The sequence below is a fragment of the Thunnus albacares genome, chromosome 2, assembly GCF_914725855.1.
Source record: "Thunnus albacares chromosome 2, fThuAlb1.1, whole genome shotgun sequence".
Lineage (NCBI taxonomy): Eukaryota > Metazoa > Chordata > Actinopteri > Scombriformes > Scombridae > Thunnus > Thunnus albacares.
In genome coordinates, this window is record NC_058107.1 from 37,836,980 (window position 1) to 37,862,440 (window position 25,461).

The window sequence follows — 25,461 nt, forward strand, 5'->3', positions numbered from 1 at the left end:
TAGTGTGACGTAAAAATTAGCAAGAAGAAGAATCCGGTTTTATCCCCCGACGCTCACCGGCTGTAACGTGCTCTGTACATTTTCTTTTTTTTTTTCTGTAATGTCTGTTGATTTTCTGTCTGCTAAAGTAACAAATGTGCTTCTTTATGATTCTTTGACTATTTATATTCTAAATCTGTAATGATTTTCTTCAGCTGTACCTCTCATTGTACAACCATGGGGATTCAGTAATTTGTAAATAAAGTATATATACTGTATATACTCTGATGACTCCGCGTCCACTTTGTCTTTCTCAGGTTTTTGGTGTCGAGCTGCAACGATTAGTCGATCAATAGAAAACTGAATCATTTGTCACTTTTTACACCAAAAAATAAGCCAAATATTTGGTGGCTGCAGCTGCGTTCTGAGTCACATGACAGGAAACTGAATATTGTTTGGTTTTTTTTGACATTTGAAGACGTCACCATGAGCTTTAAGAGGTTATAAAAGGCGTTTTTCTCCATTTGGACATTTTATAGACAAAGTGATTAAACAAACATAATCAGCAGATTAATCAATAATAAAAATAATTGTTAGTTGCTGCTCTAGTTATGACACCTTCTCAGCTTATATTCACGTCATCATAACTGATGAGCAGCTTTTTCAAGCTTAAACATGATAATTTGCTGCTTTTCTTTGTTTGAAACATCTTTGGGTTTTGGATTGTTCAGACAAAACGTGATGACGTAACTTTGAACTCTAAAACTTTTCCCACAACATTTACAGCCGGTTTTAAAAGTTCTCTGATCAAATGTTTGAGAAAATAATCATCAGATGCAGCTCTACTTTAAGGCTCAATGCACTGTGAGGTTTGTACAAAGAACATTTGACGTTATCTGAAATGTGATTTGTGTCTGATGAGATGAGCTGCAGATGAACAGATGTGTCATTTTAGAGCTGCAGCAACTATTAGTTTGGATCTTAATATGCCAGAAAATCATGAAACAAGTCTGATATCAGAGTCTTTTCCCTGATTTAAACACACAATATGTAATTTCAACCGCTTGGCGTCTCAATCAAAACAATAACAACAGACGGAGTGTGATGACGGTGTGAAGTAGCAAGGCATCATGGGAGTTGTTGTCTTCGTTGTTAAATAACCAGCTTCAGCGGGATAGGATTACTCCAGTGTTCATCATTCAGGATGTTTTTACCCGCAGAGGTCTCCTCCTCTCCAGAACAAACAGACCCGGTGATTACAGGTAAAAACACTGAATAAAACTGTTATTAAGTCATTAAGATGTTTGGTGACCACCGGACTTCCTGGAGGGGCTGTTAGCCGAGCTGCTGCTAACGTTTGTCCAGTTTATTTCTCTGATAACTTAAGATCCAGACGTCCAATGACTAAAATCCTTCTTCCGGCTAAAAGATATAGTTAAAAACCACCTAAATTTATCATGAAAATGTGTCTTAAAACTGAATAAAAGTCCATTTATAACAGTTTGTGTGGAACAACCACAACACCGATGTATTATCTTGTATGTGTGTAAGTTACTCTTTGGTAGACGCCATTGTAGCGGACAAACACAGCGCCGCCGTATGCATCTGGTGTGTGTTTACTCTTTGGTAGAGGAGGTATGACGTCATCGACAGGCGACCAAATGAAACGGTCCGTTACTTTGATTAAATTACAGATTTCTCTGGGTTTGAATGTAAGAACACAACTCAACAACATATATAACACAGGTCTAGTTGTTTTTAGACATTTTAATGTGGAAGAATTACATGTTATAGCTTTAACTCACCGTCTGGAAGGTTGTTTTGATGTAAAGTAACATGGACTCAGTCTGCTGTGACTAAAACACATTTTAATGTACTTAATCAATTCTTTGATTGGATATTTTCAGTCTGTGACTCAACCAACATGATGTTATGAGACACAGAACTGTACTGAAGAACATGTTTTATTTTAGACAAAGATGTTTTTATCTCAAAATCTCAACATTAAACAGGTCTGAAGTTTTTTTTTTTTCCAAAGTTGATTTATTCACATGTTAATAATAATCTGGTGCTTTTTCACTATTGTGGTGTTTTCAAAGATCATTTAACAAAACAAATAATAAAGCAGTTTTTAAGTCACTGTTAAAGGACGAGTTAAAGCAGCAGTCAGGTGTCTGTAATCATTCCTCCTGTTCATACTGGATATTAAATGATCCTTCAAATCCACAGTGTGTCCACACAGTCATTTAAAAGTTGATGTGAAGCTTCTATTCAGCTTCAGCAGTCTGAGTTAGTCATATCAAGTGGATATCTGACACATTTACAGTCTTTGTGTTTCCCTGTTGAGCTGCAGGTGGAAGTATAGTAACAAAAAGAGGAACTTTGGCACTAAAAAGACTGTAACGTTGAAAGATATCTACTTGATTTGACTCATTTGGACGCTGAAGCTTCATATTAGCTTCAGATAAACTTTTAAATACATTTTGGCACAGAAGGAGGACTGTGGATTTTGTCCTCCATCACTTCCATTGTAAGGTCATTATGAAGGGATCTTCTAATGGTCAGTATGAACAGGAGGAATGATTACAGCAAGAAAAAACATGTTTAATGTTGTTTTCAGACACACTTGATAAACTGTGAAATCGTCCTTTAAGGCTCCAAAGTTAAAAAAAAACAGAAGTCAGTGTCGTCGTTCCTCTCTGGAGTTTCTGGAGTTTGTGACACAAGCATCAAACCGCCTGACGTCAGAAAACTTAAATATCATTGAAACTCAGTTTTTACGGATGACAGTAAAAACTCTACGATGTAGAACAGAAAGGTCCGCTCTGTGACGTCATCCTCAGCGCGTTGGCGGTTAACACGGGGGGGGAGGAGTGTTTCCTCTCGCACAGAGTCCGCTGACATCACCGGCGGCGGCTCACAGTTTTTTGATTGGGCGGCAGAGGCTGTGATGTCACTACGTGGTTCTGCTCTTGGAGGCGGGCTCTGTCTCCTGCTCGTACTCGATCTCCACGTACGCTCGCTTCTTCCTCGCCGCCGAGCCGTTGGCCGGAGATTTGCCTTTAGACCTGGAGGCCTTCGTCTCCACCTCCATCTCCTCCTCCTCTTCTTCTTCTTCTTCTTCTTCACTCGACACCTCCTCCTCGTCCTCTTCCTCCTCCTCATCGCTGCTCGTCTTCAGTTTGTTCATGTCCTGAGAGCAGAAGGAAAAAGTTCAGATTAAAAAACGTTCAAGGAAACTTAAACTCGGCGTCGATGTGACGGGATTCACCTCGAAGTCGCTCAGGTCGCTCTCCTCCACGTCTTCTTCTGCTACGAACTCTCTCCTCCCGACGTCCTGCAGACAGGAAACCAGTTCAGACCACAGCTCAAAGTGTTTTTATGACTGTTCATGAAAAAGTAAAGCAGAGCTCCTTCATCACCTCGTCATCCTCCTCTTCCTCCTCCTCCTCCTCCTCCTCTCCCTCAGACTCGCTCTCTTCCTCTTCGTCTTGTTGCTCCAGAGCTCTGTCGAAGGCGTGGACGGGGAAGTTGTAGATGTCTCCGTACTGAGGACACACACACACACACACACACACACACACACACACACACACACACACACACACAGTGTTACCAGAGATGTCTATGAATCAATATCAGATCAATCAGCACATTTTAAAGGATCAGTTTCATCCAGAGCTGCAACGATCAGTCGATCAATCGATTTGATGAGATAATTTGCTGTTTTTCTTTGTCTAACATGATTCAGTATCTGTGAGTTCTGAACTGTTTCACAGCGTTTTCTGATCAAACGATCGTCAACTAATAAATGAATCACTATTTTGATAATCAATCATTTTGAGTCTTTTTTTTTAAAGATCATAACGTCCAAATTCTCTGATTTCAGTTTCTTAAATGTGAATATTTTCTGGTTTCTTTCGTCTCTGTGACAGTAAACTGAATATTTAATGGATCAAACGACTAACTGAGAAAATAACTGACATATTAATCAATAATTAAATAATCAATAGTTGCAGCTCCGATATCAGATATTGATTCTTTCTTTCCTCCTCAGTCTGATCAGAGTTGCAGCTGTTAGACACTGAAGCGTATCGTACCGTTCCCTGTTTCAGTCTCTCCAGCAGCTCCTTCTCGATGGCGTTGTCCAGCTGAGCGGCGATCAGAGCTTTCTCCTACAACAACAACAACAACAACAACAACAACAGCAGGTTAAAACAGCTGCAACAGTCAGAAACAGCTGATCAGCAGAACAACAACCAGTGTGAAGGTTCACCTCCTTCCTCTTCTCTCTCTGCTCCACCTTCCTGCTGAGAGGAACCAGCTTCCTCCTGTAAACACAAACAACATTATAAATAAACTACTCACTGATACTTTACCTGCAGCATGTTTACAGTACTATCTGCAGTACACTGACGGTACCTCCTGTACTATGTTACTGCAGTACTTCATGCAGTACTTACTGTCTCTTCAGCACCAGTTTCCTCATGCGGATCAGGTACTGAGTGATTTTGGTGAAACGTTGTTTACATTTGTGTCGGATGAATCGAGGCCAGTAAATCAAGTTCTCATCGATCTGTTCCAGAGCTTTCTCGTAGTTCTTACTGAGCTTCACCTGCAGCAACACACACACACACACACACACACACACACAGGTATCAGAACGAGCGTCGCTGCTGACAGGAAGCTGTTTGCAGCGTTCTGACAGTAACGTTGAACGCTGGCGGATAAATAAACCTTCTCACCTTCTCCCACATTTTGGCGGGAAACGCTGCTCTCTCGATGACCTTCATATAGAGGAAACACTGACCTGAAGGACAAAAAGCGTCATTAATCAGCTGATTTATTGTCTTTGTTTGTATTTATTTCTGGTGTTCGGATCGTGCGGCGTGTTTCACAGGTGGACGTGACTTTTACCTTTCTCCTCTCTGATGGTGGCGTACTGGCTGTTGGCCAGCGGGCAGGACGAGCGGTTACACAAACCTGTGACGTTGTATTCATTACGACAGAAGTTCTGACTCTTCGTCCTGGACAGAGGGAGGATGAGGAGGAGAGAGATGAACTCCGACACAGCGGAAACTTTTATTTTGCTGAACTTTTTCATTCTGATTTGGTTTTAAGACAGACTTGAAAAATTGTGAAAGTGTCCTTTAATAACTGACTGATTGAATGACAGAAGATCAGATTATGTTTCAGACTTACTTGACTTTGTAGGAGCAGAACTGTTTGTTCCCAATAAGATCCCAGATCACCTGCAGGAAACAGATTTGACATTTTACAAACATCCATCAGTTACATCAGAAGCTTTTTGATGCGCCGATATGAAGTTTTACAAATAATCAAACTGTTATTGTTCAGTCTCGTGTTCTTACAGCTCTATATGTGAACAGAGAAGCCGGAAAACTTTAGAATGACATTTTTATAAACGGAGTTTGGCGTCACGTTTGACAAGAAAAGAAAAGGTTTTCAAATGCTCCTTAAACACTTTGCTTTCACCTGAATGTCATTAGTAAAGTTACCTACTGATCTGTAACTAATCCAGCGACTAAACAGTAGAATTAACTGATAAAAAGTAACCAAATTCCCCGGTTTTAAAGGGTTACCGGTGCGCTAACGTTAGCATGAAGCACGTTAGCAGCGTCACATGAAATAATGAGACTTACGTCGTCGTGCTGCATGTTTATTTCCTCACAGAGCTGCTCACAGCTTCACCACAAAGTCTCCTGTTTGTCTCTGTTATATTAAACCACTTTCTGTAAAGTTACGAGAGATTTCTGCCTGTGTTCGAAGCCACATGGACGATCACGGAGCCGCCATGTCTGTTTGCATGGACGAGATCTCGGCTGCGGGAAGTCAACGCGATGGAATCTCGCGATACTGACCAACAGCATGGATTACTGTGAACAAACAGGATGAATTAAATTTTACCGGTGAAATATTTCAGACATTCATTAACAAATTACACACTTGATACAAATCTTTTCCTCAGGAAACAAAAGGTTATAAAAAAGAATAAACTAACTTAATGTTTTACAGAGTAAATACAATTTAAAATGACAATGAAAAATAACACTTCCTCTGTTTTTTTTAATTTATGTTATAATTTTTTGGATTTATCCATTTTATTTTTTACGCTAAATGACACGTTGCTGTCAAAGAATTATATTTATTTATTTTCAGTTGTATTTATAATAGTTTTTTTTTTAAAAAATTATTATATATTCTTTGCTGATGTGACAGTTAATTTAAGATTTCTGTTTAAATAAAAAATTGTTCAAATAACACAATGTGTTTAATAAATTATTGTATTGTACTGTATTTATATTACTTTCACTCACTCTGCACGTTACTGTTAATTTACTCTTCAATTACTGTTAATCTACTTTGTACGTGTCCATTTCTGCACTTTTGTCCAAACTGTGATTCTACCTCAACATTACTTTTGCACATTTTGTATTTACTTTACTGTGTGTTTATTATTAGTACTGTTTTATTATGTAGTAGATTTTATCTTTGCAGTTATTTATTTCTTCTTTTCTGACTCTGATTTATATTGATTTCACCTTCTAGACGGATTATCACGTATGTTATTGAATTTTGACACGCATCTGAAAGTCCCGCATAGCCAATTTCTTTAACATGTAACCACTTAAGGTGAATGTCGGTTCAGGATCAGAAGGGCTGAGGCGCAGAGCGTAACAAGGTAAGGCTGCACCTGTCACGGAGAGCCGTGAACGCACCAATCATCATTTTCATGAACCGAAGGATCGAACTTCCAACATGGCGCTGAACGCCTCAGTACCGCCGCACGAGCTCTCTGACTGACGGTGTCACATGTTTAATACTCTACATGTATTATTCTCACCTGTCTGCTCACCTGTAAACACAACAACAACAACACACACTCGCCTCCACGTGTTATAAGAAGAGCAGCGACAGGTAGAAAGCAGAGTTTTATGATCTAGTTTGAAGAGATGCATTATGGGAGAAACCGAGGTTAAAAACAACGGCGACGCCTCGCGCTCCGGAGGAGAACTACATCCCATAATACTCATAATGTTCATGTTTTAATAAAGTTATTTTAGAAAACGTTGTGTTCAATGTCACAAACAAATTAATAACACACACAGTAATGAAACAGTCTCTAACTAATTCAGGCTAACATGCTAACATGCTGCTATCAGGCTAACAAGTTATTCTGATGAAGATAATTTGGTTCTTTGAAGGCAGTTTGAGGACTGATGATCAATCCTGGATGAAGATTATTAATCCTGGATGAAGTTATCTTGACTAACGAAGGCAGAATTAGCAGTAATTAGCGCTGTAACCCTGATCAGCGTTCATATGATTGGCTGAGAGCTGATCATGTGACGGCAGGTGTGTTGGGAACATAAGTGTGATTATTCTGCTCAACAGTGTTTCTACTGTTTCATCTGTTCACACTGTGAGTGATGTTAATGTTCCTCATTCAACATACTTATTAATTATATTAATGATAATTAGTTTATGAAAATTAAACCTTATTAAAACGTCTCAAAGAGCATCTATAACTGCTTTAACATGTTTCAGCAAGTGAGTTCTGCATTAATCACTTAATTGGTTTTAGTGTTTCAGTTTCAATATATTTGAAAACATAAAATATAATTCATAAATCTTACCTGCGTTGTTATGTGGTGAGATTATATTAAAATACACAATAAATATAAAGGGCAGCAGAATATTTCCATCTGGATTAAAGCTGAGAATCATTTAAAGAATTATAATACAAACACCCTTAAACAGGTTATTTCATTTGATACCCGTCAAGTGATTGGAAGCAATCAGTTGTGTAAAAAGCCGCCACTCCTCCATCCAAATGATTTTTACATAAATACATTTTTGATAGTGTTCAAATTATATATATTATGATATTTATAAAATAACTGTACAGGTATTATCACCACAGACTGTTTGGGTTGCAGCTGATCACACGTCACTTTAAATAGAAGAACGCTTGCAGTGATTGGCTGCAAGCAAAACCAAATAAATAGTCTTTTTTTTTCTAGATCTGGTACAAAAAGGATCAACTGCAGGTGTCATTTAATTAGAGAAGGTTCGTTATTACTTGGTTCTGAGTTATTTCAGTACATTTACTTGAGTAAATGTACTTAGTTACATTCCACCTCTGTATTATTAATTATAATAATCAATTTATGAGTATAATTGGCATTGCCAGTGTGAAGTGGTTCATGTTTGTGATACTGATGAAGGCTGATGAAGGTCATGTCAGAAGCATGACTCATCGTCCCTCCGACACTAATTAAAGCTTCTTCTTCTACAAACTTTAATCCGTCCGCTGGTTTGTTTTGATCATGTCGGAGGAAACAGAATAAACTCACAGACTCCTCAGTGAAAAAACAGAGAAATGGTTTATTTTAGTAAATAGTGTGAGCTCTTCACTGCTGTACAACACTGGCATCTGTAGTTGGCACTCTTTAAAGGGACAATCCACCCAAAAAAAAAACAACAAAACAAAAACAAAACAAAAAACAACAGAATTCACACTCGTCATCACCTCTCTGGCTTCCATTAAACTGATAATAACGGCTGTGAGTTCTGTTTATTGGGGGACATCTTTAGATTTCTTCTTTTTTTTTTTTTTTCCTTTTTTTATTTTGCTCAATAACCTCCCAAAAATACCAGCCTCTGGGACACACAGTACAAAATGAAACAGGGAAAGAAAAAAAAAAGAGAAATAAAATCAAAGGCACCCAAAGCCACAACAGACAGAAGTCAGCCGAACAACTGAAAACTACACTGACATGCAACTCACATCGATTTACACTGAGCTATATAGGCATGCAAAAACAACACTGCTCTGAACAGGCGCTGATTGACAGCACACACACACACACACACGCACACACACACGCACGCACACACACACGCACACACTCACACACACACTACAGATCAACAGCTTTCTGTAAAACGGCGTGTCGGCTGCTGCACAGACAACTACTGACGGGAGGCTACAGATCGACCCAGACGCAGTTTGTTTCCCCCCCACGACCCAGGAGTCTCACTGGGATGTCAGATGCATTGTGGGTAACGCTCCCACAACATCCAGTTAACGATTAATAACAATAATAATAATAATAATAATAATAACAACGGCAGCTGAGGAAAGTTCAGACGCCACCGACTGAAAGTGACGAACACCTGCTGTTCAGGTGTGAAGATTAAAGAACAGCAGTCAGCTGACTCCTCCAGAACCAGAAGTGATCGGATGACGGATCAATATCGACTATTTCTCCAACCTGCAAACCCTCGAATGCTCTCCACGTTTCTTTGAACTGTAAATATTCTGCATTCAGGACCCGAAACACACGAAACACACAAGAGTTTTACAAATGTTGTTTTCTTTTGATCAGAAAATGATTAATTATGATCTGAGACGGTTCCACAGCTGATCGCTGAGATCCAGAATCATAAACCGTTTTTTGTCATTTCTACAGTAGATCAATAAAGTTTGTTATGTTGAGATCACAATTAATAATTCTATTATCACCAGAAAACACAAGATGGATCTCGGATTTTCAAATGAGAGACGTTCTCTAGAATCAGAACATGTGCTTAGATTAGACCTGATGTTCAAGAATCTGCAGAAAATCTCATTTTGAAATGTTCCACAATATCAAACAACTGCTTCTAGAACCAGAACAAGTGGTTTTAAGGCAGAACAACACGTTCTGGAGCTCTCACTAGATTCTAGATTTGTTCTAGAATTAGAAAGCGCTGGTTCTATGTCTTTAAATAAGAGTCTCCTTGCTCTAGAATCTTAAACTGTGCTCCAATCAAAAGGAAAGTAAATGTGTTCGTCCTTCAATAAGATGTTTTTCTTCCATAAGAACAATGTACACATGTTTATGATCATCAAACCACAGATTCTAGAGCAGTAAGTCTAGAATCAGAACATGTGTCTGAAGGAAAACATCCGTCAACAAGATGTTTGCTGGTCAGAACGTGACGGGTTCTCAGTTTGATGGGAAACGACTCTAGAACAGCAGTGCAGGTGTTTGGTTCTAGAACCAGAACAAGCCGAGCACGCTCTAGAATCAGGAAGTGTTTTCAGAACAGGAGGTCTCCGTGTTCTAGACGTGTTCCACAACCTCAGAGCAGCAGAGTTTGTGTTACGACGCTGGATTACATTTGAGATTTTCTAGAATAGACTCAAAATCAGAGGAACAGACCCAGCTGGTTCTAGACTTGCAGCGTGTTAGAAGCTGTGAATTGAAGGAAAGCAGATTTGTTCTTCCTTCAGCGAGACGTTTTTGGATCAGAATGAGAGGGTTCTAACACGTTCCACGGTTTCAAACTCTAGAAAAATAAAATGTTCTGAAATCTTGTATTCCAGAATCAAAGTAAGTAAAACATTCTGAAAGTGGCGCCACTGTGACTCGAGACGGAGAACGTCCCGACAGAACGTGTTCTACAGTCTGAACATGTGAGGATTCATGTTTTAAAAACACACTCGAGAGACTCTAGAACCAGAATGTGATGGAACCTGTTCCACAATATCCAACGACGGAACAGTGACGCAATGTTAAAAGTGATATATGAATGTGAATGACACACACACACACACACACACACACACACACACACTCACACACACACACTCTAACCAGGAATGTTCTAGATTTCAAACAGCTGTGATCCAGAATGAAAACGGTTTCAAACGTTTTCGTTTCCGATCTTCCCTTTCAGGCACACGAGATGCTGAACAGGCAACACGGCTGTTTACGCTTCAGCTGTTTGGTGTCTGAGTGACGTCTACACGCGGACTGCGGCGGGCGGAGCTACATCCGCTCAGAGCAGAGGATGGTGGGATGTAAAATGAACCGAGATGGTTCCTTCCCAGCATCCTCTGCCTGAATTCGACCAAACGCTGAGGAGGAGGGATGCTGTAAAATGACTGTAAGGGACGAGTGAGAGTCAAAGAGAATTATTTAAAAATCCTAAACGTCTAATAAGATCAGTGGAGCTGATACACAGTTTACACAGGACAGAACAGGAGAGGTAACATAAATCCAAAGAACAGATAATATACAGAGAAAACAAGGCAATCAGCTGATATAAACATATAAACAGAAAGGTGACTATACAGCGCGTTGATATGCAGCAGAAGAAGAAGAAGAAGAGCTACGAAGGGGACAGATTTTAAAAAAAACAAGACTACGTCAAAACCTCGTCTGTGGCTGGACCGTTAGAGGGCTTCATATGAAACAACGGATACAGGAAGTGGCGACACTTGGCCGAAGTGACTGATGGAGTGACGCTATTGGGCGACCAATGGCGTCACTCCATCAGTCAGTCAGTTATAAGTTTATAGGGCGCCCTGCTGTTGTGGTCCAGCCAAAAAAAAAAAAAACAACATATGAAATATAAAATCAACTTTAAACAGATGGTTTGCAGGTTTGATCTGTGCTCCTGCAGCCGGGAAACAAACGCTGCTTTGTGTCATAACCAACCAATCAGAAAACAGCGCTCAGGTTAGCTTCGGACGGGGGGGGGAGGGGGGGGGGGGGGGGGGGGCTTGACGACTGCTACAGTTTACCTTCACTCAGGTTTCAGTGTGCTGGTTTGTTTTTGGTTTTATTAAACTGAAGCGGGGCGGACGTGAACCAATCATATTGTTCTTAGAACTGAGCGACACTGCTTCAGCTGTCTGAGGGAGAACGTTAAAGGAACATTCAGAACATTTTGGGAAATCCTCTTCAGTCGTTCTGATATCAGCTCCTTCGCAGCAGAACTTCCCAAAATATCAGGTTTGTTCCTTCAACCTGAACAAACATCATCTCATCTGGACCAGAATCCATCAACGCTTGTACCAACATGTTTAATTAGAGGAAACATCAGCATCATCTGGCTGGTAAACGTCTGGAACACTTAATACTTTTTGGCACAGAAATGGTCGAATAAAACATCGTCGAATGTCCGTGTTGAAGCTGCACCAGAAACAGTTTTAATAACCAGAAACACGTAGAACTGCTGAGCTGCGACTAACCGTCACTTTCACCATCAGTTCACCTGGTTCAGTCTAAGAGTTGTCAGAATAGTAAACATGTGTGTTATAATTTCCCACAGCTCAAAGAGATGTATTCAAATATCAAGTTTTGTCTGATCAACAGTCCAAAACCCAAAGATACTCAGTTTACTGTCATATACGACGCAGAGAAGCAGCAAATCTTCACATCTGAGAAGCTGGAACCAGAGAAGGTTTTAGCATTTTTGTTTTGAAAAAAGATTAATTGTAAAAAATCACTGCAGTTTTAATTGTTTGGTCTAAAAAATTCCAGAAAACAGTGAAGAGAATCCTTCTTCCTGAATCCTGAATTTACTGTCACATGAGACGAAGAAAAGCAGCAAATCCTCACAAACAACAGTCTGGAACTGGGGAATGTTTCGCATTTTATGCTTTAAAAACGTTTCAAACAATCGACTGATGATCAAAATACTTACAGAATATTTTGTCAGGTGATCAAATAATCAATTAACGGACTGACGGCTGCGGTTCTGTCTGTTAGCATCGTTAGCATTTCTGCTGAAACTGAATCTGGGCGGCAAACACGACGTTGTGACTAACGAACAAACACACCAACAATCTGAGAACTGAGCTTCTGCAAGTGATGTAAAAACTAAAAAAAAAAAAAAAAAAAGGCATTCTGGGTAATGTAGGAATCAACAGCGACAAGAAATGACATTTTATTTCTAAAGGTTCTCTAATTTTATACTAATTTCCTGAGTAATTTGCAGGTATTTAACAGTTAATTTTTAGGTTATTTTACAGAGACGGTGGTGCAATTTGCTACAAATTATAAAAAACACAAAACAGAATAAAGTGTTGAGTTGGTTTAGTTCCCGCTCGTTATATTTGAGTTCATACATAGTTAATTTGCAAAAAAAATCTTAAAATCTTTCACTGTTAACAGTTCTTTAACTGACAGAAAATACTTCTCAGTGTTTAGTTTTGTGTGTCAAACTACATATGAGCATATTTAGGTTGAGATGAGAGTATTTCCTGTATTCTACCAAATTAAATAATAATGTCAGTACACAGAAACGTCACAGCAGCTTCTTTTAGGAAACGATTCAAAAATTACAGAAAGTAGGGATCCATGAAATAAAGTGCTACTTGTTGAAAGTGTTTTTAAGAAACAACCTATTACATATGTAGTATTTTCTGTCTGTTAAATAACTGTTCAGAGTCTAATTTATGAAAATTATTTTGCAATTTACCAACGACATGAATCCAACTATGATGTAAAACGTCCTAAAGTGAACCGAACCTGCTGATTACTCTGGAAATGTTCGGAAATTAGTGTAAAATTAAGGGACCTGTCAAATAAAGCGTTACAAAAAGGACAAAATGATAAAAGAATGGAAACAATAAGAGTCTGTGTTCTCTGCCCCCCCCCCCCTCCCCTCCAGGCAGCGTTTCAGTCCGTCCACAGGTGACCTGCAGGGAGGCGGAGCCACAGAGACGCTCTGCTGTCAGACACCGGTTCCTCCTGAGCGTCCTCAGAAAGCAGAATAGTCACGTTACAGCGTCCGTGATGGAGAGCAGACGACGGTTCATCTAAAAAAAAAAGGTCCCCTCCCTTCATTAACCCCGGCAGACCTGCCCCCCCCTCCGCCCCCCCTCCTCCTCCTCACAGCGCAGGTCTCCAGCAGTCCGACAGGGTTTCAGGAGAGGGGGGCGGGGGGGGGAAGGGGGGGCTCGTCTCCGGTGTAGAAGTCGGGTTTCAGCCATGTTTGTTATTAAAATCAATGCAGTTATTCCAAATGACTTTTCTTGGAGCGATTTAGTGTGTCAGCAGCCGTTGAAGAATCCTAGAAGAGTCTGAAGCTGTCTGGAGAAAAGTGATGAACGATCAGATAAACCTGCTCGCTGGTTTCTAGTTTCTGGGGGTTTTTTTTCCGTTCTTAAGGCGCTTCATAAAAGAAAGAGGAAAGAACTGAAGTCATCTGTGTCAGACTGTGTCACAGGATGTTTTAAACCCTAGTTTATCTTCGGGGGGGGGTGGTGGGGTTGTGGTTGGGAGGAGGCGGGCAGGGGGGTTCGGTGGGTCTAGGCAGGTCTCGGTAAGTCTATTTGGGGTCCTGGACCGAGTGCTCTGGTCTTAGGAGGTCTTGACCAGGTCGTAGACGTAGATGTGAAAGTCGTCGTCGAACTTGATGAAGTAGACGGAGGGTTTGGCCTCCACCTGGTGGATGACCATGCCCGACCGCTTCCCTCCGTCCTCTTTGGCGTATTCCACCTGTTTGCCCACCAGACTGTCCACCACCTCGCCGGGCTCCCGCTCCGCCGCCACGCTGTCATCTGCAGACACACACAGAGGGAGACAACGACTGTTACTGCTGTTATTATCCTGATTATTACACAGACACATGTGTCCAAAAGTATGTGGACAGCTGAACACTGGACGTTAATCTGCTGCTGGAAACAGCCTCCGCTCCTCTACTGGTTTCAGGTTTCCTGCCAGATGTTTGATCCTGTGACCTTGATAATGAAGCCCAGCTCACAGTCGGAGCTCCGGGTTCATTCCAGGAGTGAGTGTGGGCTGAGGTCAAACTATTTCACACCAAACTGGGAGCTGGCTTTTTGTGCACAGGAGCACTGACGTGTTGAAACAGGAAAGAGACAAACACACAACTTGGGAGACGACTCGTCTGAAAGATTACTGAGATTCCTTCATTGTAACTAAGAAGATCACCAGAAGTTTACTGAACTATATGAACAGACTGTCCACATACTTTTGACCACATCATATATTTCTCTATAGATGTCAGCCAGAAGAAAGCAAAATGCAACTCATAATGTTTTTACTGATATCTGCTGTTGGTTGTCATGGAAACTGAAGACGAAGTTCTACTTTTGTGCAACAAATGTGAACAATAAATTATTTTTTCCATGTCTTGTACATGTTTTACTGGTAGATACATGTTTTATAAAATAGTGGTGTCACATGTGGAACAGGTCAGATGTTTAAAATGAAATAAAAAATAAACTTATGACTCTTTAATGAATCTGTAGAACCACACATCGTCTGAGCTGAGCTGCTGCGTTTCAGTAACGTTTTGTCTTTGTCAGTAATTAACATTAGTTAACAGAACAGATTTATTACTAAATTCATCAATTAACACATAAAAAACTGCTACAAATTCAAAGACTGCAACAGCTGTAGCTTCAAAACGATCAGAGGACGAAACAAGACACTCGAACTAACAATAATCAAAAGACTAAAATGAGTCTGAACCAAACTACAGCAGCTCATAACAGGCTCCGCTGGTCTGAGTGTGAAGACTCACTGGAGTCGGGCATGATGCGCAGGTCTCCCTCCTTGTAGTCGTCCAGCAGCTGGTACATGTAGAGGACCGGGTCTTTCTCGTAGGTGATGTAGAACCAGGAGGTCATGATGGGGGCCCGGGCCAGAACCATCCCCCTCCACTCCTCCTTCGGCCCGTCCTCCGTCTCGAACATGTGCTCCACCGCCTTCCCGATCATCGTCTCCGCCAGCAGCGAGTCGCTCACACGGGCCGGAGCTGAGAAACCAGACCAGAGTCTCTATCAGACCGGATCCTGACTAGAGGTGAAACCGTATCAGGGTTTCATATCAGGATTACAGAGACTGACGTTATAACGGTTGTCAGTATTATCACAGTATCGTTCAAATGTGCTGAAAAGGTTCAAAAAACACTGAAATCATTTCACCGAGTTTTATATTGAAAAACACAAATAAAATTAGCAGCACTTTGTGTTTATATAAACATTCAAATAATAACATGATGAATAACTAATGAAAACATACTGACAGTAGAGACGACACCGTGTGGCCATGACAGGAACACCCGTCTCCTCTACTGGACTCTACTGGACTCTACTGGACTCTACTGGACTCTACTGGACTCTACTGGATTCTACTGGATTCTACTGGACTCCTGTTCTCATTAAACTGTCACTTTTCTTCTTCTTCTTGTTCAGTAACTTACAGGAAAAGACTGAAAACAGGCCTGTTGTAACAATACAAGGGGCGGTGTTGTTGTTGTTGTGTCGGTGTTGTTGTTGTTATGTTGTTGTTGTGTTGGTGTGTTGTTGTTATGTTGTTGTTGTTATGTTGTTGTTGTGTTGGTGTTGTTGTTGTTATGTTGTTGTTGTGTCGGTGTTGTTGTGTTGGTGTTGTTGTGTTGGTGTTGTTGTGGTGTTGGTGTTGTTGTTGTTGTTGTTGTGTTGGTGTTGTTGTTGTTGTTGTTGTGTTGGTGTGTTGTTGTTGTTGTGTTGGTGTTGTTGTGGTGTTGTTGTGTTGTTGGTGTGTTGTTGTTGTGGTGTTGGTGTTGTTGTGGTGTTGTTGGTGTGTTGTTGTTGTGGTGTTGGTGTTGTTGTGGTGTTGTTGTTGTTGTGTCGGTGTTGTTGTTGTTATGTTGTTGTTGTGTTGGTGTGTTGTTGTTATGTTGTTGTTGTTATGTTGTTGTTGTGTTGGTGTTGTTGTTGTTATGTTGTTGTTGTGTCGGTGTTGTTGTGTTGGTGTTGTTGTGGTGTTGGTGTTGTTGTTGTTGTTGTTGTGTTGGTGTTGTTGTTGTTGTTGTTGTGTTGGTGTGTTGTTGTTGTTGTGTTGGTGTTGTTGTGGTGTTGTTGTGTTGTTGGTGTGTTGTTGTTGTGGTGTTGGTGTTGTTGTGGTGTTGTTGTGTTGTTGGTGTGTTGTTGTTGTGGTGTTGGTGTTGTTGTGGTGTTGTTGTGTTGTTGGTGTGTTGTTGTTGTGGTGTTGGTGTTGTTGTGGTGTTGTTGTGTTGTTGGTGTGTTGTTGTTGTGGTGTTGTTGTTGTTGTTGTGTTGGTGTTGTTGTTGTGTTGTTGGTGTGTTGTTGTTGTGGTGTTGGTGTTGTTGTTGTGTTGGTGTTGTTGTTGTGTTGTTTAAAGTTCTGTTGAGACAGTGAAACTGATCCAGCAGGTCCAGTTGTGGTAACTGATCATCAGAAACGCTGAATGCTGGTTTGTAATATTAACAGACTGGTTTCTAAACGCTGGTTACTGGTGAGCACATGTGAAACACGTCTCAAATAAGCATGAAGTGAACTGTGTGAGCTGTCTGCGGACGCGGAACACGGAAATCATGACTCGGCCTTTTCTCCTCTTAGAAGGCTGAATAATCGCCGTCGCTGCCTTCCACCATGTTTTCATTGATGCAAAACAAACAAACCCACGTCGCTGCGTCTGGGAGACTGTTGCTAACTCTGGTCCACGCTGGACAGTGTTTACTGTGAGCACAGTGATCAAACACGGTTTTACCGCGATTTATCATGAAACCTTTAATCTCTAATCATGACTGTCGAGACCTTTTCTTCTGGTCTGATTTCTGCTTTAAGCTTTGTTTTTTGATGCTTTTTCTAATATTGAAGAGTGTGATGGTGATGAATACAGATAAAGTACATTTTCATGGGAGCTGTAGTGTTTTTGTTTACTAACATTATAGTTTAACGGTGAAGGTTTCAGTGTCTGAGAGCAGCTGCTGTATCGGAGCAAAAGCTGTCTGAGAATATGGAAAGAAGTTCCTCACCCACTCTGTCGGGCAGGACCTCCAGACCCACCACCCGCTCGTCGCTGTACAGCTCCAGGCCGTAGATGCAGTCGAAGCCGTCGTACTTGATCAGGTAGAGCGAGGGGTTAACAGGAACCTGGTCCAGGACCGTCCCCTTCCACTGGGACGACTTACCTGCAGGACAGCAGGAACTCGTTAGCAAACAGTTGTTTATTTCCACATCCAGCAGTTACGGAGCAACATTATCATTCATGTGGAGTCGTGTTTCTGTCCAATATTCACTCTCTTTTAGCTCTGTTTTTACTCTCCACCAACTCCTGAGGGAAATATCTGGTTCACCAGCTAGTCTACAGCTAACTGTTTCTGTTAGCTACCTGCTAACAGAAACAGAGACGCTGAGAGTGAAGCAGAACAGTAAAGTTGCAGCCGGACAGATAAACAACGAGCTGAAAGTCACTATAAAGCTCCGTAAAGCCGAGAGGAGCTGCAGAGTCTCTGATGACTCTCTGTAGGTTCATCACTACCAGCCACGATAGATATAACATATATATATATATATATATATATATATATATATATATATATAGTAATGTCTGTTGGCTCTGACTAGCTCAACATCTGGTGATTTTTCTTTTCTGTTATAATAATTTGTCTTTTCAGGACTTCCCCGTCTGTATGATGGAATTATGGGAATAAAAAGGACAAACTCAGCTGAACAGGTGTTTACAGGCAGTAAACTTCAGCTTTATGTCCCAAAAATAAAAAAATAACTGTCTGTAAATCCGACTTACTGCCCTCCTTCCAGATGTGCTGGATCCTGCAGCCGACGATGTTCCTTCTGGGCTGAGCCAGTGTCTTACTGGGACCAACACTGGTCCTCTGTTTCCTGCAGGGAGGAGAGAGAAGACAGTCAAGGAGAAGGAGACGGCAGGAGAGAAGAGGAGGAGGGAGGGGAGGATAGAGAAAAGGAGGAAGAGCAATAAATAGTAAAGAGAAGTAAAGAGACGGGACAGAAAAAAACAGGAATTGAAACAGGAAAAAATAAAATTAAAGGAGTAAAGAAAGTAAAATATGATTTTATTTTAGTCTTTCAGTTCAACAAAACCAAACGTTGACCCGACTTACTTGTGTGAATTCTTCTTCTTCATCATGTTCGCAGACACGCCTGAATGCCCTGAAACACAAACACTCATCTTCATCACTTTCACAGTATCCATCACAGCCAATCATCAATCCTCAGACGTCCGAGCCGACCTTGAACGCACCGACGAGGCCAGTTTTCAGTTGAAGGGAAACGTCTCTGAGATCATCAATGAAAAGTGACTTTATTATTAAATCAGATGGTTTCAGTCTGTTCTGTTTGTTGCTTCCAGTTCTTTTATTGATCTCATCAATGTTCCTCAACACAGAATTATTAGACAGATTATTGATTATTGATTGTTGAATGATTGTTTGGTTTATCAAAAAAAAAAAACAGTGAAAAATATTTTACAATCTTTAATCTGTTTGTTTTATTTCTTTTAATCTTTTTTATATTTTATTTATAGATAATAATATTATTATCATTATTAACAACAACAACAATAATAATACATTTATTTTCACAGCACTTTTCAAAACAGTTTAAAAAGTGTTTTACAAGAAATATTAAAATATAACATTTTGATCGTTTTAGTTGTTTATAATTTAATCTTTTAACTGTTTTAGTTTCTCTTTGAGATTCATAAAAGTATTTAATCAATACATCATATCTAAGATGATTCTTCACTATTTATTTGTCCGACCAAAACTTCAAAACTTCAAATAACCAAATAATTTGGCATTTTTGCTTAAAAAAAAATTATTTGATAATCAAAATAGTTACCAATAAACTCTCTATCGATCGACTGATTGATTAATGATCAGTGTGATCACTGAATCAGTGTCAATTGTTTTGTTTCTGTCAGTTTGGTGCGCAGCTCTAAATACTACATTACCCATGAGCCTCAGCTGCCGTTGCTATGGAGATGAAGATGTGAGTCAGAGGTGACGTGAACTCAGAATGCTTAAACCTGTCGCCGTGGTTACCGAAGCTGCCTGGATGTGTCATCAGGTTTCTCAAGAGAACCACAACAGAATGCTGAAGCTCTGTGATTGGATGCTTGTTAGTGAGATGCATCCTGGGAGTCGTAGTTAACTTTTCTCCTTCAGTGTTTGGACTTTTTTTTAATCAGAGAACCGGATTATTTTCATGAAGCTGCAGACGTGGCGTGTTTGAGGTGTGACGTGTTCAGTGACTCACCCCCGTCCGCTCGAGGCCGCGGGGCCGCTGGGCTCTTGAATGGGGTCTTCATTCATCCACCTGTAGGGGGGCAGCCTGCCAGGCCACCAGTCGGGGGCCAAACGCTGGGAGCCGGACTGTGTGACGCCGGGTCGGTGGAGGTGGAGGTGGTGGGTAGGGGGGGGGTTGGTGTGAGGCGTGAGGAGGAGGGGGGAGGGGATGAGGATGGAGGGAGGGGGCAGGGGGGAGGAGGAGGGTAGGGAAAGGAGGGAGGAGGAAGAGGAGGAGGAGCACCAGGAATTAGGCCGGGCCCTGGACAAGCTGCATACAGGCCGGGTACAGACTAACACCTGGAGTCTGAGGTGAAGTCACAGCTGATGAGGAGACGAAGCGTTCGGCCTGAAGACAGAAACCAGAGCGAGAAGATTAGAAACTACAGCAGAGAGTCTCTTTTACTTCCTGTCTTCATTCACACCTAACAATAACAACAACAACAACAACAACGGCCGACGCTTCATACGAGTGTTTATTTTCTACTTTGACAGCTTGTTCACAGTTAAACGTATCGACCACCTTCCTCTGCTGCAGCGGAAACAGCGACTGTAAACTGTTTCTTCTTCTTCGCTGGTTTTCTGCGGCTGACTTCCTGTCTGTCTGTCCTCTGCACGTGCCCAGTAGGAGGAGGAACTGTTTGTGTTTGTGAGAGACTTTTAACCAGCTGATTCTGTTCAGTTGAACGTTTCTCCTGTCGGGAGGAAAACATTCGATCTCTGCGACTAATCTGATTATTGTTTTACAAAGACGACTGCAGGTCAACAGGTAGAGGTCAAAGGTCAGGGAATCCTCCGTCCTGCTGCTGTTTATATGAATTAAAACCATCTCAGTCTGAACCAGAAACAGCCTCCAAATCAAACTGATGACTGATTTTTATCTTGTTTTATTATATTTGGAGGATTTTATTCTCTTTATATTAATATGATTATTTTATCTAGTTGAACCTGATAAAGTGGAGTCAGGCTGGTTTTATTAGTGAAGAATATTAATAACATCATCAGTCATCAATCATTTTCATTTCTTTAAAGGAATAATTCTCTGATTTCAGTTTCTTCGGTGTAAACATGTTTCTGCTTTTCTGTGATAATAAACTGAATATTTTGGTTTTATTGACCAACAAACAACCGATCGATCAGATCTGATCTGATAACTACTCTATCAACTAATCCTTCTGTCTATAAAATGTCTGAAAACAGTGAGAGATGTCGTCATCGAGCCCGACGTCACGTCTTATTTAGTCTGATCGACCAGAACCCAAAGACGACGGCGATATGACATCATCAAACATCCAGCGTGTTCCCTCCCTGCCTCGTCAACAGCCAATCATATCCCTTGATAAACGCAGCGAGCTACTATTAACACGCAGACAGCCAATCATTGATCAGGTGTGTTGTTGTTGTCGCAACATCGACATGTGACACGACGACAGAAACGGCGTCGAGCGAGACGACGAGGAAATAAACAGATCGGCTGTGAGCACGTTAACGTCTGTGGCGGACATCGTGCCGTCAGGTCACATGACCTCCTCGAATACGTCAGAGATGTTCAGCAGGTTGGAGCTGTAACGATTAGTCGATTAATCGATTGAGTTTCATTTCAGCTTCTTAAATGTGATGATTTGCTGTTTTTCTTTGTCAAACATGTAAATTGAAGATCTGAAGGTTTTTGGACATTTTTCTAGATTTTTTTCATTTCAGAGCCAAAAAAAACTGATGATGAAAATAATCAGCAGATGAATCAATAAAGAAAGTGATCTTTAGTTGCAGCTGGATGTTGTTTTATAACCTGCAGGTTTAACAAATAAAACAGGAAATGGAACAAATGAAAAAAAGGTCAATAAAAACCAAAACGAGGCCGAAAACTCAGCATGAGAATCATCATCATCATCATCATCATCATCATCATCCTGCTGTCAGTCATCGGAGGCAGAAACACACACGACATGTAAAAATCTGGATGAACTTTAATCCAACAGGCAGCCCCCCCCCCCGATACCCAGAAACAGTCTGTCTCACAAGGTCACCAACAGCCAACGACGACTACACGGAAACACACACACACACACACACACACACACACACACACACACACACACACACACACACACACACACACACAGAGCTGCTGCTTCAGAACGTAACCCAGAAACACACAAAGAGTTGTGAAAAGCTGCAAGCTGCAAGAACAACAACAACAACAACAACAACACAAACCACAGAGCTGCTGCTGCAGCCGCTGCTGCTGCTGCTGCTGCACACATGCAGCGCTGCAGCAGTAACACAACACCACAGCAGCACGCTGACGTCACGGCAGCTCAGGTTCAACCGGGATTAAAGCCAGACGCCCAGCAGGAGGACGAAGGTCTGCTGCTTCAAACATCTTCACACTGAAAACACCAGCGAGGTTTCACTGCTGCTGCTGAAACCTCAAACTAGTCGCTTCACTGATCGGCTCATCACTGAAGTCACACGTCTTTGTCTTCTGTCACAGTAAAGTGAACGACTTTCAGTTTTAACACTGTTGGTCAAACAAAACCAGACAGTTAAATTATTGATCAATCTGTCTATTATTTGGATTAATCATTTGGTTTATAAAACATTAGAAAATAGTGAAAAAGCTGCAGAAACAGAAACTTAACTGCCAACTCTTCTGATCATTGATTTATTGTTTTGAGTCGTTTTTTTAATGGAAAAAAAAGTTCAAATTCTCTGATTCAGCCTCTTAAATATGAATATTTTCTGGTTTTCTTTCGTCTCTTTGACAGTAAACTGAACAAACAAAACGAGACATCTGATGACGTCAAATCGGGAAACACTGAACCACATTTTTCCACCAAACAACTAATCGATTAAACGAGAAAATCAATCAATCGGACAGATGTGACAGATGTTGGGTTTCCTGTCACATGTTGACGGGAGAAGCTGACGATCATCAGACGTCTCACGTTACCCGACTGTAGTTTTGGGAGACGGTAAAACTGGTCCGGCTGCTGAAACTACAGGACATCAGATCCAGGATGTTCCAGCTGAGGAACGTCAGGATCTGGATCACAGATCCTCAGCAGTGTTCCTGCTGTCTGACTGCACGCTGCTGCTCTGCTGCATTTATTTATAGCAAGCATCAGGTTTAAGCTGCAACTAAACCATCCGTTAATCTGTCAATTATTTTCTCCATTAATCAATTAGTGGTTCGGTCTGTGAACATCATTAACTGGTGAGAAACGTCCCGTCTCGGATCACGTCGACGTCCTCGAACGTCCTGATCGACAGTCAAACTGTAAAGATATTTATTTACTATCACAGCTGACAGCCAGGAGATCAATGACTCAAAATGATTCATTGATTATCAAAACAGTTGATCGATTCATTGCTTCAGCTCTGCATACATCTGTACAAAAACTGAGGAAACGTTTTGACATTTACATGCAGAGTTCAGCAGGTTTCCTCACAGCTCTGATCAATCAATTAATTACTACAATGTACAGATGAATCTGTCAGCTGTTCTTTTGATTAATCGCTTCATTGATAAAATAACAGATAATAGTTTGAAGTTGCATCTTTGGCTTTTAGGAAACAGTGACTGACTTCTTTCTGACATCAACCGAAACATAACCACTAATCGATTAATCTAAAAATAATAATCAACATTGATAATGAGAATAATCATCAGTTGCAGTTTGTCCTCAGTATCTGACTGACCTCACCTGAGGCTCAGCGTACCTGACAGCAGGTTTGCAGACTTTTACCTGAGTGTCCTTCTGCGTTTATCTTCCTCACAGTGTTTGATGACCCCTCACACCTCTGCACACTAACAATCACAGAGAGTGTGTGTGTTGAAGCAGAGGACACTTAAAGTAATTCCTGTGTTTGTGTTAATATATCTGAGCTGCTGCTGCTGCTGATACCCATCCAGAGGTCACCGTCCCCGCTCCCCGTTACCTGCCCGTCTCTACCTGCCCCGCTGCTCGCACTGATGTTAAAATATGCGCACAGGTAATTAGTGAGCCCTGCAGGCGGCAGCCATATTGCGCCACTATTTACAAACCCCGCATCCGCGCAGAAACGGCGCAGACGAACAAAGAGCGGAGGTCTGTGCGGGAATCTCAGGCGCTAAGCTAGCTGCTCTGCGGTAAAATGTCCGCGCGAACAAACAGCTCGTGAAACGGCTCGTGCAGCGGCGCCGGAGGCCTCAGTTTCTTACCGATACAGCAATCAGCGTCGCCGCATAACCTCGATCAACCGCCGTGACTCCAACTGATCCGCTCTGCCTCTGTTTAGCTGGCCGCTGCGCCAAGCTAGCTGCGCCAAGCTAGCTGCGCAAAGCTAGCTGCGTAAAGCCAGCCGCGCTAACATGGAGCAGGGTGGAAGAGAGGCGGCGCGCGCTTCAAAATAAGAGCACGAATTTTGATGCAGTGAAATAAAGGTTTTTAATATCGATTAATCCGTTGATTATTTTATGGAATAATCGGTTAGTTGTTTGATCCATAACATGTCAGAAAATGGTGAAAACTATTTGTCACTGTTTTCCAAAACCCAAGATCATCAAATGTCTTGTTTTGTCCACAACACAAAAATATTCAGTTTACTGTCATAGAGACTAAAGAAACCAGAAAATATTCACATTTAAAAAGCTGGAATCATAGAATTTGTACTTTTTCTTTTTTTTTTTAAAAGTGACTCAAGACAATTAATCAATTATAAAACAGTTGATTAATTTAATAGTTGACAACTAGTTGATTAATCATTCCTAGTTCCAGGTGCTCAAATGTTTTAAAATACAACACATTGAAAGACACCAAACCACTTATTTTACTGCAATACTTTAACTGCATCGAGCTCATAATACTTATGTACTTTTACTGTAGTAGGATTTTTCATGCAGGACTTAAACTTGTAATTGAGTATTTTTATATTGCTGTATTAGTACTTTTACTGTAGTAGAGGATCTGAATACTCCTTCCACCACTAATTAAACCTCGTTAAATTTGGAACAAACCTTGGTCAGCGCTTGTACGCAGTATTTTATTTTAAACCTTCTAACCGGAGGTGTAGTGTTTCCCGCCGGTTACCTTGACGCGGGTTGTTGTTGTTGTGCGGGTTCTTTCACCGCCGAGTCCCGCCTTTCTCCTCTTGCTAAATAGTGATCCTGAAGAGTGACGGCGGCGCGGTTTGCTGCTGACCTTCCTGCGAAATACTGAGACTCTCTGTTGACCTGTTTTTTCTCTCAGTCGGAGCAGAACAGCAGAACAGCTCAAACACGAACAGCATCTGGTCTTTTTTGTGAGCTCGGAATTTAAATTTAACGACACCGCACGCGTCACACATCGTTAAGTTAATCAAACCGCCACTGCATTGTAGTGCGGCGGCAGCGCGGCAGGCGGCGCTGTTGGCTGGATACAACGAGAGGCGGTAACTGTAAATGTTTTAACTGATCCAGAGTCAGATCTGATAGCTGCTAACTGTGTAACAGAGAAACCTACTTAAATAAGCGCTGATCTGGGAACAGCTCCAATCACTGTATCATACGTTGGAGGCGGCGCCGCGCGCCAGGGAAGTTGCGTTGGTTTGGATGCCATTGACGGTCCGTATGGG

General features: G+C 41.3%; 3 protein-coding genes and 1 non-coding gene across 5 annotated transcripts in view; all 4 read right to left on the reverse strand.

The window, feature by feature from the left end:
• Positions 1 to 25,461, reverse strand: part of LOC122968417 (putative leucine-rich repeat-containing protein DDB_G0290503) — a 635,740-nt gene that overhangs the window by 393,198 nt on the left and 217,081 nt on the right. The window lies entirely within an intron of this gene.
• On the reverse strand, positions 2,563 to 5,865 carry mak16 (MAK16 homolog (S. cerevisiae)). The gene is made up of 10 exons (XM_044334342.1): positions 5,643 to 5,865; positions 5,182 to 5,231; positions 4,897 to 5,006; positions 4,725 to 4,789; positions 4,443 to 4,594; positions 4,256 to 4,310; positions 4,080 to 4,154; positions 3,402 to 3,527; positions 3,251 to 3,316; positions 2,563 to 3,172 (listed from the first exon to the last, which is right to left on the reverse strand). Exons 1-10 carry the CDS (start codon positions 5,655 to 5,657, stop codon positions 2,936 to 2,938), a joined length of 951 nt encoding a protein of 316 aa, XP_044190277.1. The 5' UTR covers positions 5,658 to 5,865; the 3' UTR covers positions 2,563 to 2,935.
• On the reverse strand, positions 6,650 to 6,747 carry LOC122971579. The gene has a single exon (XR_006399519.1). It is a non-coding gene; the product is annotated as a small nucleolar RNA U13 (small nucleolar RNA).
• On the reverse strand, positions 12,221 to 24,346 carry LOC122968897 (spindlin-1-like). 2 transcript variants are annotated; one of them, XM_044334425.1, is made up of 7 exons: positions 24,071 to 24,346; positions 19,838 to 20,215; positions 18,682 to 18,730; positions 18,348 to 18,442; positions 17,575 to 17,730; positions 15,334 to 15,567; positions 12,221 to 14,344 (listed from the first exon to the last, which is right to left on the reverse strand). In XM_044334425.1, the coding sequence occupies exons 2-7, from the start codon at positions 19,887 to 19,889 to the stop codon at positions 14,145 to 14,147; spliced, it is 786 nt and encodes a 261-aa protein (XP_044190360.1). In that variant the 5' UTR covers positions 19,890 to 20,215; positions 24,071 to 24,346; the 3' UTR covers positions 12,221 to 14,144. The 2 variants fall into 2 exon arrangements, with proteins under 2 accessions (XP_044190360.1, XP_044190368.1); XM_044334433.1 differs by lacking the exon at positions 24,071 to 24,346 and adding an exon at positions 23,616 to 24,042.

What these genes read in the sequence shown, in the direction of transcription:
- mak16 (XM_044334342.1), bottom strand. An exon ending in AGAGACTGAAACAGGGAACG is followed by an intron (nt 3,528 to 4,079) that starts GTACGATACGCT and finishes GTGTGTCCTCAG; the next exon opens with TACGGAGACATCTACAACTT. An exon ending in GCGACCTGAGCGACTTCGAG is followed by an intron (nt 3,173 to 3,250) that starts GTGAATCCCGTC and finishes TTCTGCTCTCAG; the next exon opens with GACATGAACAAACTGAAGAC.
- LOC122968897 (XM_044334425.1), bottom strand. Translation starts at nt 19,889, where the DNA reads ATGAAGACCCCATTCAAGAGCCCAGCGGCCCCGCGGCCTCGAGCGGAC. An exon ending in GGTCCTGCCCGACAGAGTGG is followed by an intron (nt 15,568 to 17,574) that starts GTGAGGAACTTC and finishes CTGGTTTCTCAG; the next exon opens with CTCCGGCCCGTGTGAGCGAC. An exon ending in GCGCATCATGCCCGACTCCA is followed by an intron (nt 14,345 to 15,333) that starts GTGAGTCTTCAC and finishes GTGTGTCTGCAG; the next exon opens with ATGACAGCGTGGCGGCGGAG.